Source organism: Coccinella septempunctata, chromosome 7, assembly GCF_907165205.1.
Source record: "Coccinella septempunctata chromosome 7, icCocSept1.1, whole genome shotgun sequence".
NCBI classification, from domain to species: Eukaryota; Metazoa; Arthropoda; class Insecta; order Coleoptera; family Coccinellidae; genus Coccinella; species Coccinella septempunctata.
The window spans coordinates 8,398,373-8,414,068 of NC_058195.1; the positions used below are offsets into that span (position 1 = coordinate 8,398,373).

Below are 15,696 nucleotides of genomic sequence, written 5' to 3' on the forward strand. Positions count from 1 at the left end.
TGAGGCTTGTTTTTTAGGGTAGCAACTCAAATAACCATTGTTCATTGTCCCCAAATCAATGAGGCGATTCGAATAATTCCCCTCAATTCAAACCTCTCCAAATACATAGTTCCGACATCAAACAGTCTTCTACCCTAGGTATTGACACAGCTACACCCTCTCTGTGTAAACATGTCATGCTTGGTACCGCAGACAGATTATCAAATTTCTTGTAATCCACGAATCTCTTCGATCCATAGTATGCCTCCAAAAATTTGCCTTTACATAATTGATTATCTGAAGCTAATAATGAATTATTATTTTTTCCAATTGTCCTAATGAACAAGCGACTATTTCGTAGCTTTTTAGTAGGTGGAATAACCTACCATTTCACCATGACTAACACGTACCTATTTCAAGATAATGGTCCTGAATTTTGCAAATTCTTATCTCACACAAATCAGTTTCTTTCATATTGTATTAAATTGAATAAAGGTTGCGAATTCATTCAGCTACCATACTATAAGCCCATCAAACATTTTGTTCATATCCTATATAGACAACAGTGTTTTTATTCGACGTTATTGAATTTCACATTATACCGTGCAACTACTGTACGAAATTAATTAAATCTACTATTATACTCCCAAATGATGCTTTAGTTCATGCTCCTGTATCGTTTTCTTTATAACAGAGTCAACATTGTTTGGATTAACTCAGGAACAATGAGGTTCGGTGCTTAACGCAAAAATGGGGCTGATATTTACAGAAAATTTTCCGTATATGTGAAGGAACAATGAAAAGCCTGGAGCTTTTATTTGTTTTCACATCATTGCTTGGGAAAACATGCAGTCTTCCTCTCATCTTTTATCATAGTTGAATTTTGAATAGAGGTGATATAAACTATTATACTTCTTTCGAAGCTGCTTTCAAGGCATTTTGCCACAGTCATGAGTATGCGAATAAATCAATTCATTCCAGTTCAAAAATTTGTAGAGTTCAATACGATGTACTGCCATTGTGAGTGTATGAATGAACAGGCCAATCAATGTGTTTATCAAATCTTTGTCGAAGGTTTGAGATTCCGACAAGGTTCAGACCCTGAAGCACTGAATATTTCATTCGAACGCGTTTATCATATAGTTCACGTCAATTTGGACATGAGAAAAATTGCTGCAAAAGGATCCCCAAATGTTTGAATGTTGACCAAAAGCGTGCAAGGGTTCTAACTGTGCTCGATACGAAAACGATGTAGAATTCTTAAACCGAATTGTTACTATGGATGAGACTTGGGTACATTTTTACGATCCAGAAACAAAGCAACAATAGATGGAATGGCGATACTCTGGTTCTACAAGACCTAAGAAGTTTCGTGTCAAAAATCTGCTGGAAATGTTCTTGCTCCAGTTTTTGGGGATTGCCATGGAGAAATCATGATTGATTTTTTGGATAAGGATAGAATAATAACCGGAAATTACTATTCGACATTACTGACCACTCTACGGGAAAAATTGAAGAGAAAAGGCCCGGAAAGCTATCCAAAGATGTTTTGTTTTTGCAGGACATTCACAAAATTTGGCTCAATCCGACTATCATCTCTTTCTTCAACTGAAAAAAGTTTAGAAGGTCCTAAATTTTCTTCCAACGAGGAGGTAATAAAAGTTGGGGAGGTCTGGTTAGCAGAGCAAGAAGAAACATTTTTTATGAAAGGTCTAGAGAGGTTGCAGGTTCGCTATAATAAATGTGTCCAATTAAAAGGAGAATATGTTGAGTAATAAAATATTTTGACATTGAAATTTCGATTGGTTCTATAGTAGGCTAAGAATTTTTCAATATATTCTCGTAGGTATATGTACGAAAGCGTAGAAAGGCCATGAAATTATTTTATTTTTAATCTCTCCCGAATTTAACTTAGTGGTGTCGTGGTACAATAATATGGCTTATCCGGTCGTGAATATTAGGTTGCCTGACTCGGGTTTGTCAGGCGTTCTTTGTCCCAGTTGCTAGAGACGCCTTGCGGACAGGAAACAAAACTCTTAGTCGGTCAATTATCATATTAATTAATGATTTCATTTCGTTTTTCATTAATTTAGGTAGAACGTGTTTTCAAAGATGAATCTTTCCACCTACAAGTTTTCGTCTTCAAACTGATTTTCTCAAGCTTAGTTGTTGTTTACCCAAACAAAGGTAATCATCCAAAGCCAACAGTTCCCAGGTCCGACTCACCAACGCGGTTATTTCAGGGGGAGCAAACATCCGTACGTAAGCACACGTCCCAACACGTATCCATTAAGATCAACTCTTGAGTTGATTGCGTTTAATATTCCAGAGGGCAACAACGCGCATCTAGGAAGCTGCATTCAAACTCGACAAAAACACATACAGTGCGACTTCGCTAAATCCCAGCTGAATCATCCGCGTTTACGTCCATAACTAAAAGGATTGGGAACCCAGAACTTTAACGTATGGTAAATCCCCGTATCTGCGAAAAGTTTGGACAACCAGGAGCAATAAGGGGAACAGAGAGGAGGGATACTGGGAAAATACAGCGTTTTTCGGTGACAATTTCAATCCTGCATTCATAGAGATGGAAAGAATGGCCGTTGATGAAACAGAGGTCATAGAATGAAGAAATATATCTATAATTCATTCTTATTCAATGAACGTAATGAAAGATATCAAAACTGGATGCAGTGAAGTTTCTGAGGTATGAGTGATGAGTGATGGGAGTATCAGGAATCAGAGAGACTGTGCCTCTCTGATAAGGTACATCATAGCGACTAATCCGGGGATAAAGAGAAGAAGCATCGAAAAAACATTCACTACGACGTTGTCAGGAAGATTGGGAAAGAAAAGTCACCTTCCACACCAAAAGAAATATTATTAGAGGGCAAACAGGTGGTTAAAATCCACGACTGGTAGTGGCACATGAATATTCAGGGCTGGCACCAGATGCTCAATATCGCTGGGCCACTGCCCGAGCGTCTTTCAGGCAGAAATATTTGAAATCGAATAAACCTGAACATTCTGAAGGCCAGAATCAGAATCCGAGCTATGAGCTTGCACCTCAGTGATTCTAAGTTGATATGAGAGTGCCAAAGGAAACTCAACGAATTTGGCAAGGCCTGTTCAGTATTGTCAATCCGGATTCAAAGGAAATGACGAGGTCAATAAACTTACCAGGAAAAGAGCACAAACCGCATCAGTGACTCGGAGGAAAAGAGTTTCAGGAGAAGAAAAAACAGAAAGAGAATTACACTGAAGGAATCTACTGAAAATGGAAAACCTTGGGAATTTTAATACTACGAGTTCTAAGAAATATGTTTATCTCAGGAAGTCTATGCTACATCACCAACAGGATCCTTCACAGGGAATTGTCGCCACAGGAAGCACCTGATGAGCAAAAACTGACGATTGCAGATTCTGTGGAAAGAAGATATAACCCAAGATCACCTGGTGATAGACTGCCTGGCGATTGCTAGCCAACACAAAGAATGTTTTGGATAAGAAACTTGGAGGGCCGAGGAAGTAACCTCATTAAAGTCATCCCAAATACTGGAGCTCGCCAGAACTGCAGTTCTAACGCAACAAAACCTTCCTCAAAATCCAGATTCTACACTGATCGTTGCATGGTTGTTTATGGTGTGTTTCTGAGCATTTCTTAGCCGATTTGGTAAGCCAATTTCGAGTCAATTGCGAGGATATAAACCTGAAAGCAGTCTGTTTCTCCAATCCAACATATGTAAGCATTTTGTTGACACCAACATTATGGGTAACAGGAAACTGGGTGTTCTATGCTAATGCAGCCTCATCGAAAACTCCAGTCACGCTCTATCGGCCCCGATTCGTTATCACGGCTGATCCAGTGGCGCACGTCATTCTGTAAACCGGCGGCATAATGCCATTTTTCTTTTCCCTTATATAAAGTCACATTTTAAATTGCCCCGGGGAATACCTCACCGGATTTTTACTGCGTCCCGGAAAATCAGGATTAGAATAATTTTCGGATTTACCGGAGATAAAGGTGCGTCAAAAATATGATTGGGTGTATTGGGGGGAGGGTGAGGGGAGTTCGATTCAGAGTTAGGGGGAGAGGAATCTTCTGGAGAGAAGTTTGGAGGAAAATTGTGTAACATAAGGAGAATACAGTGGCTTTTTCACATAGAATACGGATATACATTTTTTTTTGAGAATTATTTTATATAAATCACCTTCGTCAATCAAACACATAGAGAAACTAATTTGGAATGAGGAAATAGGGGACGTGGGTTCAGTTGGCTTCAGATCTTATGAAAATTGTGTATAAAATTATATATAATTGCCTAATGAAATCAAGAGAATTAATAATTTCAATTTATTTGAAAATAAAGTAAAAGAAATGCTCGTTAAATTAAAATTATATTCCCTGCTATAGACTATCTTGATGTTCAATAGGGGTAGGAAGTTTTTTAGTTATAGTTTTTGTTGACAATATTTAGTTGTGGGTGTAGCATAAGTGTAACGTGGTGCTTCACATGTTTCAAAATAAAGATTGTCATCTATCTATCTATGTAGTTATAGATAATAAAATTCTATACAACTTCTGTCTGAATCAATGTCACATACTCTCAACCGTTTTCAAGCTAGAGGGTGATAAGGGTGAGAAGGTCAACCATACATGCGAAAGGACAAGGTCAATGTAGAATCCCATCCTAATGTACATTCATCGCCATATATCTCAAAAACGTTTGAACGTAGAAAAAATTGCTTCGGACGAAATTTGTAGGGAATGTTATGCTTTACAACTTTAATCATGAATGCGAAAACAATTTTAAGTCCAGGAGAGGAAATAATAAAAAAAAATTATTTTTGTGACCTTTGTGCCCAATTTTTATTGTTTCGATTTGGTGAAACTGTCAGATTATATTTTTACCGTTGTTCTTGGATCATAAGCTTCATAATTAGAAAAAAAGCCACGCTCCAGAATGTACACGTGACTTTTTTTTGCAAGTTTGGCATCCTCCCACACATTTTCGTCACGCCTACATTGTCAGATTAAAAGAAAGTAAACCTTTCAACATGTAATTAACCATATATACTCCATTCATTTTTCACTTTTATTTCAGCACTCGGTTGGCCATGGAAATTTGACACATTTCACTCTGTATAGTACGAAAATGTGGGGTTATGACGCTTGTCAAAACATTTTTGGGTATTAAATCAACGCTATGTTGCCCGTTCTACGTAAAATTTTCTGTTATTACGTATTTTATCACAATGTCGAATCTCTTCGGAAAATATGTGACGAACATAATTGAATTTTATACAAACTGATTGAAGGCATACCAAATTCAGTTATTTGCATGGAAAATACAAGAGATCAGTATAATATCATAATATGCACTAGCTTAAGTAGAGTTAATGTTCGTTATCTTCTTTGGATAAAGTTTGAATATGTTACAAGAGTTGTAGATTTCAAAAATATTAACCCGAAGATGAAATGCATATGATGCAGTGGTTGGGAATGGGTGTCTCCTAAAGGAATTAACAGATAATTACAAGTATGTTGAATTCTTCAACAAAAATCATCTTGCATCAATATAAGTAAAAGGAATTGAAGGAAGTTCCAAATCAAGATGAACTTTACCTTTGAACAAAAATTTCACATGAATAAACAATTAACAGGACAACTGGCGCGTATTTGTGGCTGTTCATCTTAATGCATTGATATAATAATAATAATTAGGTATTTATTGGTACCGTAAGACATTTACGATGTGTAGGACAAGTCAAATGAAAAATAGAAAAATCAATTTTCGGGAACTGCATCTGAAAGCGTTCGATGATGGGTTGAAAAATGAAATGCTGAGATCAACGTCCACTCAACCTATCCATGATCGGCGAAATTAGCATACATAGAGGTAATTTTTTCTCAAAGACGTGTCAGTCACGTATACGCACCCCTCAGCTGTCAACTTCATGAATATCGCTCTTTAACCCATCTCATTCTTCACCAGCCAGCCCTTCAGCGGTAGGACAAAGCTGAGTGCAAAGCAGTTACGGATATATATTTCAGATAAGTATATCTTCGGCGTACGTCCAGAACGTGTTTAATCTCGCCGACATCTGAGAGGGGCGGAAACGACAAAAGAATTGTAATGGTAGCTTTATTATACAGTTCCTGGCGCAATGTATGAGGCCTTGAACCGATCCTCAGGATGCTGTTATGGAATTTCAATGAGGGGAGAGGCTGCATGCGAACAGGGGGGGTGCGACTTTGGTCAGATAATAGCTGGAAGGTGAAACATTGAATCTGAAACTTCTCGGGGGGAATTTAAGGAACAGGGGTCGGTTTAGATGGGCCTTGTGTCGAATTTTTATATTTTCAATGGACCTTTACAAGCTTGACAAGGTCCTGGAGAATGAAGAAATACTAATATGGCTACATTGTTACTTTTTGCTTTTCAAGAGTTCATTATTCTTTCAGACATTGGTGTATCTACTCTTCAGCGTAATTAACGAGTGGTTGGGCTTAGGCTAGTGGTGAATGCCATTAGTTTAGGAGATACAGGGTGATTTTGGCTTTAATTTTCGATATCTATAACGTGAGAATGGGTGGTCTGATTTCAATGATATTTTGTAGGCTCATTGACTTTCAATAACCCTTCAAGATCAGGACAATCCTCACAATATTGAGATTCATCTTATAAATATCAAAACCTATATTTTCAATTATTTTTCATTCTGAGACATCCACACACCAGGTGTTAAATGAAGCACGTTGCCTAAGAAATTTATTTGAAAAATATATTACTGAACCACGAATTCTTTCTTACTGAAGGAAATTCATACTAACCTCATTGGTTTGAACAGAGCTTGAAGTTGTCCAGGGTAGTTGATGATCAACTTCAGTTGAGTTCCACCACTTTTTTGAACTGAAAATAAACATCTTTATTATTATCACTGCGAAATTATACGAAGAGAATAGTTCTTTTTATTGATTCAATATAATGAGATTTAGAAACAAGAAGAGAGGTTTTTTTTAACATCTAGTCGACTGTTATAAGGGTTGTTATGATAATAGAGTATGATCTGATTTGCTTCCTGCTTGGATCATCAATGTGGGATGAAATGTTTAACCTGAGCATGCACCATTTTGCAACGGTTCTATCGTTAAAGAAGAAACTGTGAATATAACTAATGGAAGCCCCTATGGGTTTCTCCATTTAAAATGATGATACTATCGAGATTTCACTCCTAAACTGAGTTTTCCGTAGGAAACCTGAGGCATTCCTACCAACCCTTAACCGTTTATAATTGAAACGTCCCAAGAGCCAGGTTTCAAATTGCGTGGGCGTTGAAAATATGGATAATTCATGCTTATACATTCAGACCTAGTCCCCCACATCTGGAAACATTTTTGTGACTTTGTTAACACGTGCGAGACAGCTTTGTGGGGCAGGAAATGAATGTCACAATGTGTTTGGAAATTATAGTAATCTAAGATAAACACGAGGTGGCTTTGGAATAGAATAATTTATACTTGGAGGGTTGGAGGGAGAGGGATGAATGTGGGGGATAATTGTGAATCTATTCTGGTAAATAGGTGGATTTGTGTGTATTTCCGTTAAGTTTCTTCCGAAATACATCACTGAACCAGACTGGGTAGCAAATAAAGTTATTTTGAATAAGAGAAGGTATAGAAGTGTATTAAGCATATCATTTATATGAGCCAAAAAAGCCTTAGTAACAATACTGTCATATGAGGAACACTCATATTCGATGCTGATGATAATATTCAGAGAACTCTTGACTCACTGGAATATTTCACTCAAATCTTTTCCGTTGAGCTGAAAAATTCTGCTCGATGAATTGAGAGTAATTCGAATGTAAATTTCACATTCAATTTGGCCCAGTTTTATCGATTTTTAATTAGAGTTTCTAAATGAGCAAACCTTGAAGGGTGAATGTGAAAGCTGAATATTTATTTGCAGTTCCTCATTTACGGAGCTTCATTCATCAACCCTTCAGTGTAAACATTGAATTGAATGTGGATGCGTGTCACCTTTGCTTGAGGACATTTCTGGTTTGTTTCCTTTAATATATTCGCAACCAGAAACATTATTCAACCTGCTGGTCGACAGTGTATACGTTTGGCTAGTTTACACGTCACATTCGCACTTCGAAATGGTTAAATTATGGATTCAGTGGAAAGGAATTAGACTCTTGGTGGTTTTAGTAAGAAATTTACACATTTTATCATAATTTACTTTTGTTTTGTCGCTCAGGATGGATTTTTTCTGGTCTCAAAAAAGTTCATATCGACATTCAATACAAGGAATAGAATTCGAATTTCGCGCCCCTCGATTACTGTCATTGTCAACTGTCATTGAACAGGTTTTCTGTATTGACAGTACGTTTCCAGCGCCATCTCACTGTCAAATGTGTTTTCACTGGCCAAAATGTAGTTGGTTTTTAGTACTAGAGATATGAGGGCGTTTCCTATCTTTTTACTCCATAACCTTTGCTTTGCTCAAAGGTAAAACTGACTTTGTATGACAGAAAAGAAACTAATTTTCATAAATGTCAGAATTTACACCTTTTTCATAAGAATTTTCGGGTATTTCTCAGTCGTTCTGAAGAGTGAAAATTCTTCGTGATTCGGTTCTTATTTTTTTATTTATATGATGATGATTTTTCTCTTCTATTTATAGAATAATGAATAAACCCAGGTAAGACTCAAACCAGAACCTCCGCCATTTAGTACAGCCTTAATCGGACAAAATGGCACTCGTTTTAGTGTACGACACATTGCCATGATTCCATCGCATCGTTCTTCCCCATTGAGTATTCACCGAACACATCAAATCACCGCTAAATGGGGTAATAACAAGGTGACACAGCCTGAAACACGACATCTGCTAAACATTCGTGACAATTCCAATCTTGCCTAGTTTAAATAGTGCGGATGCCTCATGTTACTCACGTATAAGAAAGACGGTCGTTAATATATCACACTTTTCATGAAATTGTAGGCCGAATCAACAGTAACAATGCCGTTTGCGTGGGATGTTATCTGGTCTTCCAAGCCCGCGTGGGAATACCCTCCATTGATGAAGATTTGAGTTTAGAACTTGGAATCGCTGTTAGGATGCATGACATTTGCCGGGATTGTTCGGAAGTTTGAACTCTTGGCGTGATATAGGCTGCGCCTTTGGCTGTTTCCGGTGTTTCGATTGTGTGCATCAATTCTGAAGGATTTTAAGGTGAAAGGAGGTCGATTCTTCCTTCGCAGGATATCGGCGTGGATTATTTTGTGTGCCTGATTGGAAGGATCTTGTCGAAGAAGGAATGTGGTTTTATAAATTACTTCGAATAACTTTTAGCGTTTTATTTTTATAATTATTTCTCAAAAAGTGGTCAGCGACATCGAGAGAATAATTTCCAGTGAATGTTCTTTACACAGTGTTACATCGTGAACATGTTAGGTTGCCTAACTCGGATTTGTCCGGCGGATTTTGTCCCAGTTGGTGGCGACGCCTCGCGAACAGAAAGCAAACTGTCCGTTGTCCATGTATTAAGGCCAATGACACACACTTCAGGGGAATATGTGTTTGTGTTCTGGAAAACTTACCTTTTCATGGGGTAGTAACTGACCAATTTCATGATAAAAAATCAAATTCACAAAAATGAATGATACTTTCTTTCGTTTTTCATCAATATCTACCCCATTCGAAAAATATATTGCTAGGTTAAAACTTCAAAACCATCAATTACTCCTAAAGTTGAACCACTTCATCCATGTAATATGAAAATGTTCGAAAGAAAAATCCACCAATGACCTAATCGTCCTCAGCAACAAAAGGTTTATCTCTTTCTGGCACAGAAAGTTAGTGTTGCAAATAAAAAAATCAACTACTTTTCCAACCCCTTTATAGGGTGTATAGCAGACTCTTCAAATATAAATGAAAAGTGGCGTAATTTAAAATGAAAATCGTCCTATTCGAACACTTTTTTTACAGAATAGTAAATACCGATAATGGATATAAATTTTTAGTTCTGTATAAGAATTCCAAGGGTTGAATATGCAGTGAGAAAAGGTTAAATCATTTAACAGTAGGTACAGGATGATAGAAGACACATCAACGTACCAACACACCAAACATTGGAGATATGTTGTTCATTTTCTTTCGTATATCCCAGAAACCTTGGCCCGTGAAATTCAGCTCAGAGAGACATGTACTTTATTGGACGTAGAAGCTTCCACAGTGGGTTGAAATATAGCAATGATTATTTGAAAAGCTCGAAGACGTTTCTTAATTACGTTTTGCCGGAAAATAGCAGTGCATAAAAAAAGTCTGTTCATCTATTCTGATTGAGCAATCCGCAAGAATCATTTCTGATGATAAATTTTAATAGCTGCTTCTTCAATCTACAGGGAGATTACTGAAGATGAGTCAAAAATGCAGGTGCAACTTGTATATCAAGAAATTAAAAAGTTCACTCTTGTGGAATACGATGAATATCTGCAGAAGTGAATTCGATTGGAAACAAATCGGTATATACACTGCGCAAAAAAATTAACGCACATAATGGACATCTCAAATTTATTCTACAACTGAAGGTGTTCTCAATGATAAATAATTATTTTTATCAGAATTATGCATGCATATGTTATCCACTTTCAACGGTTTTCTTCAATACAGATTTTTTTCCCAGCAGGAATAAAAAAAGATGATATTATCAGATTTTGAATGTATTGGCTGCATTTTAAAATCAGTTGTTCTCGATCAATTCTAATGATCAATAGTTTTTCTTTCGTTTGATTTTCTACACTCGATCGCTATGCAACGCGAAACACGCAATTTGACCCAAGAGGAATGTGACCAAGCGGTAGTTTTGCGAGAAGAAGGGTGGACATACACAAGAATTGCAGAAAGGTTTGGAGTGTCCCATACAAGTGTGTCCAGAATGTTGCAGCGATTCAGGGAGACAGGTAGGAATGTCCGAAGACCAGGACAGGGTAAACCACGGGTAACAACTGCCATTCAAGAACGTTACTTGAGAGTTTCTTCGTTGAGACAACGGTTTGCAACCGCTCGCCTCCTTCAAATTCAGCTTGAGCAAACGCATGAGGTGCTAATTAGCACTCAGATAATAAGAAATCGACTCAGAGAATATGATTTAAGGCCTCGTGTCGCGGCAAGAGGCCCAGCTCTTACCCCAGCCCATCGAATGGCGCGTTTGGATTTTGCGAGAGAGCATATCCATTGAGGAGAGGCCGATTGGGAAAGAGTTCTCTTCACAGATGAGTCTAGATTCTGCCTCTACCATTGTAATCGACGTTCCCTTGTACACAGACGTCCACATGAAAGATATGCTCAGTGCAATTTCCTGAATACTACTGGTTTCGGGGGAGGATCGATTATGGTATGGGGTGGAATATCTTTGACTGCTCGCACAGACCTAGTGGTCGTTGATAATGGAGCTATGAATGCTGATAAGTATATAAGGAACATTCTTGAAGAGCATGTAGTGCCATTTGCCCCATACATTGGTGAAAATTTCACTTTTATGGACGATAATGCCAGACCCCATCGTGCGCGCATCGTTCAGGAGTACCTTGAAGAGGTTGAAGCCAGCAAAAAGACCAGATCTCAATCCGATTGAGCAGGTTTGGGACAACCTCAATAGAAGGCTGAGAAGTTCAGAAAATCATCCAGCTACTCTTAATGACTTAGGAATCCAACTCGGAGAAATCTGGGAAGGATTAGATCAGAACATTTTAAGATCACTCATTTCGAGTACGAACCGTCGTTGCCGAGCTGTAATTAACGCAAGGGGTGGAAATACCAAGTATTAAATCACTTATCAGCATTTCAGCATTTTGAAAATTGTTCATTTCTCTTCTTTCACATAAGATTCGGTGAAATCCTAAATTTTTCTTCCATTTAATGTGTCTTGTTTCGTTCAAATCCTTCCCGAGAGAACATAAAAAATAAGTTTCAAAGTCAATGTAGAGTTAACTTTCATTAAAATTGATATTTTCAGAATGTGCGTTAATTTCTTTGTGCAGTGTAGATTTTTCAATGGGGTATTGACTCCTCAGTCAACCTTTGCTGAACCGAGTAAGACGAAGGTGTTTTATCTCGTGTCGTCATATTACATCGCTACCGAGAAACTCCACGTTTGGTTTTCAGCGAATTATCACCATATCCATCCAGCGAATCGACTAACTAATTCACTCTGCTACGGTATTTTAATTGAATCCCAACAGATACCACTCAGCTAATTCTAACACTATATTCCTTCGACTCCATTATTCATCACAGTCGGGTTATTCTCATATATTTCATGAATGATTAACCAAGCTTCCTTTCACAGCCCCTCGCTGGTCGCGTTAGTATAATGAACAGAGTTTCGGAACTAAAATTTCAGAAGATTTTCAGGAAGATCGAAAAGTCAAAGGGAATATCTGAGCGCAGTCTGTTGTTGTTGGAAAGGGTGAGGAAGAGTTTCCGAACAGAGCATTTCTTCGGTTTCGTTTCCAGATTTTATGTAGAAGGATATTTAAAAGTTTGGGGATATACCAGAATACGAAGTGTGTTTTAAAAACCGTGATGTATTGGTATTGGAACATTCTTAGCCTACTGGAGAATCAAACAAGTTTGAATATCTTATTATTCGAAATATCTTTTCGTGTCTTATAACATATTCATTGTAAAAAATACAAAGATGATTTGAAGGTTTGCAGAAAAGAAATTATAGTCGAATGGAGCCAAAACAGATGGAGGTTGAAGAAATTTGAACAATAAATTATGTACGAATGGTTTGCTGGTGACTACTTCGAATAACTTTTAGCGTCTTATTTTTATAATTATTTCTCAAAAAATGGTCAGCGACATCGAAAGAATAATATCCAGTGAATTATCTATACACAGTGTTACATCGTGAACATTTTGGGTTGCCTGACTCCTATTTGTCAGGCGGATTTTGTCCCAGTTGATGGCGACGCCTCACGAACAAAAAACAAACTGTCTAAAGGTCAGTCACGACGATAACAATTTCATCATCGAACGATCCGAAATTTTTTCTCTTAAAAAAAAAGGAGTATCGCACCATTAGCCATCTTTAGCGAAATCATCTATTAATTAAACCAGAGGGACATTGAGCAACCTTGAGTGGAGTGCCTTGTATCTTCTATATCAGCGATAGTTTTTTCTAGTTTTAATTCCACACATCTTTCTTTATAGCTTCACTAGCAGCGATCTCAACAAGCTCATTCCACAGAAGCTTTCTATCTAAGATAACACGATAGTTAACTTCCATATAAGATCTACCATTTTCTTCGATAAATTACAGAAAGTTCCCAAATCAGACAATATTAGATGAGAGATTGTGACTGATGTTGAATATTCCAAAAAAATGAAAAGAACCGAGAAAGTTGACAATGTTTTTAAAATTCATATGAACTCTCTCTACGTCAAGGTGTTTTCAATTCGTTCTCTACAGTTGTCCCAGTTGAGGCATTGTTTACATACTCAGACGAAAAATTTCCACGGCAGATAACGAGCGGGAAACTATCCTACTTATCTCACATGCTCTTGACGGAATCCTTGAAACTCAGCAGACTGAGCGTTCATAATCTTTCAGCAAACTGTCGGGTCTATCCGTGGCCGAAAATAAGTGGAGATATCACATCGTGATACATGGAAAATCTGATTATTATGAGGCACACTCCGAAGTGCAAGACGGTATATATGCTAGTTTGTCGGTTGTTCGGAACACCATTGAGGTTATGTGGAGGTGCTGAATAAACGAAAGGTCAATGTTCCACTTGAAAGCCCCTTTGGTGCTTTTTTCCTTCGTGATTTCTGTTGATTGACCATTCATATCTACTCATCAGCAACGACTGCTTCTTCAAATGTTGTTTTTTGTTTCAAATTTGAATGAATTTAAAGAGACAAAAAATTACTCTGTTTGTCTTATATTGATGGTGATGTATCAAGGTTTTGTAACATCTACTACAAATACAGGGTATATTTGAAGGTGAGGCTTTTTTTAAACAGAAGGTAGAACTGGTCAAAATAAAGCGTTTCACCAAAAATCACCAAAACGAATCTTTCAACATGACAAAGTTGAAAAAAAAAAATTGAAAATGATTACTGAAATAGATACTCATACGACCCTAGATGTTTGTCAGCTGAATTATCGCAAAGCAGTGGGAAAAAACTTATTTCCTGATTCAACCATGTGGTTTCGTTTAGGATATTGGCTCGTTCGATATTTACGTGGTAATGAAAATGGAAACTTAGGATTGCCGAATTATTGTCCTCCGTATTTTTTATCAACTAACACGATTTTTTGAAATGGCTCATTTCGATACCAACTGACAGAAGAGACTTAAGACACAAGTGTAAAAAATAGAAAAATACTTCAAAATCTAACCAATAAAATTTGTCTAAATTATTCACGATTTTTTTTAAAATAGGCATCACAATCTTCTTGTTCGAACATTCCAACAATCGTCGTAAAAATGGAATGAAATGTAGAAACATCATAGCACATTTTCAACATAACTAACATGAGCACTGCCTCGATTTTCTACATTTCTTTCCACCCTAAATTGCACGTTACAACAATTATGATTCTCTCAGGAGTGACCTGATGCATCTAATCCTATGAACTTGGTACTGAACCATTCATTGTCCAGCCATATATTTATGTTTTGTTTCGTTTTTGCGATGCCAGAGTCACCTTCCACAGTCCCGTACTTGAAATTCAATGAAATTTTGTCGAACTTCTAGGGGTTGTATCTCAGCCATCTTGGCTCTTATATAGACAATTTTTGGTGAGTATTTTGGACGAGTTCTACCTTTTGCCATGAAAAAACCTCACCTTTGAAAACACCCTGTTTATGATGGCATTTGAATATAAGAAGTTATGGTGTCTAATCTTCAGAAGATTTCAGTATGACAGCTCGTAATATCTGACAAATCTACTGTTTAGAACATGTTATCCAATAGTTATGATTTGACTCACCAACATGTTGAATCGGTTCTAAAGCCATCTGTTGTAACAACTTCTCCACGTATTTGCTTCCCTCGGTGTAGAGTTCATGCTGTGAAATTTCGTATATGAAGGAATGGATTGTAGAGTTGGTGCTGAAACAAAAATTGAAAATCATATGAGTTCAGTTGTTGCCTTATGGTTTTTGATATATTGAAAAGTTCATTTACAGGAAGAGTATGAATTTTGTATTGGAATATAGTTTTCAAGATATAAATAAAAGAGACTGCTATCTCTTTTCGTATGTATTGGTGAATTTTTGGCATAAAAGTATGAAGGGAATAATAAAAGTTATTAGAGACACATTGGGCTCGTTGAAAACTAATACTATATGGTATGACGTTTGCATTCAAGCGTAGTAGGTGTAAAATTGAGCGTGAAATTAATCAGACCTCTGTTCGGTCAACGACAGTGTACAATTGAGAATAATGACTATGACCCAATCTACATATCAAACAGTTGATCAATATTTCGTCAGCGAAAATGGGTTTAACAAACGTTATTCAGCGATGGAAATACTGTTGAATAATTGAAAATGGAGGAAAATTGGATATTTCAATTCGAAAGGTTGGCAGTTTACGGTTTATCTGTAGCTGAAGATGGAATTGGCACCCTTCGCATCACTTTTCAGGTCTGTTTGTAATCTCGATGCGACCACAACAATAGATC

The 15,696-nt window shown here is 37.2% G+C and overlaps 1 protein-coding gene across 1 annotated transcript in view; it reads right to left on the reverse strand.

Annotated features, from left to right (window-relative positions):
* LOC123316628 (extracellular serine/threonine protein CG31145) overlaps nucleotides 1–15,696 on the reverse strand; it is a 138,218-nt gene that overhangs the window by 56,741 nt on the left and 65,781 nt on the right. The window contains exons 4-5 of the mRNA XM_044902805.1: nucleotides 15,001–15,122; nucleotides 6,815–6,893 (exon numbers count right to left, since the gene is read on the reverse strand). Of these exons, the coding sequence (XP_044758740.1) occupies nucleotides 6,815–6,893; nucleotides 15,001–15,122 (201 nt within the window). The remainder of the gene's footprint in view (nucleotides 1–6,814; nucleotides 6,894–15,000; nucleotides 15,123–15,696) is intronic.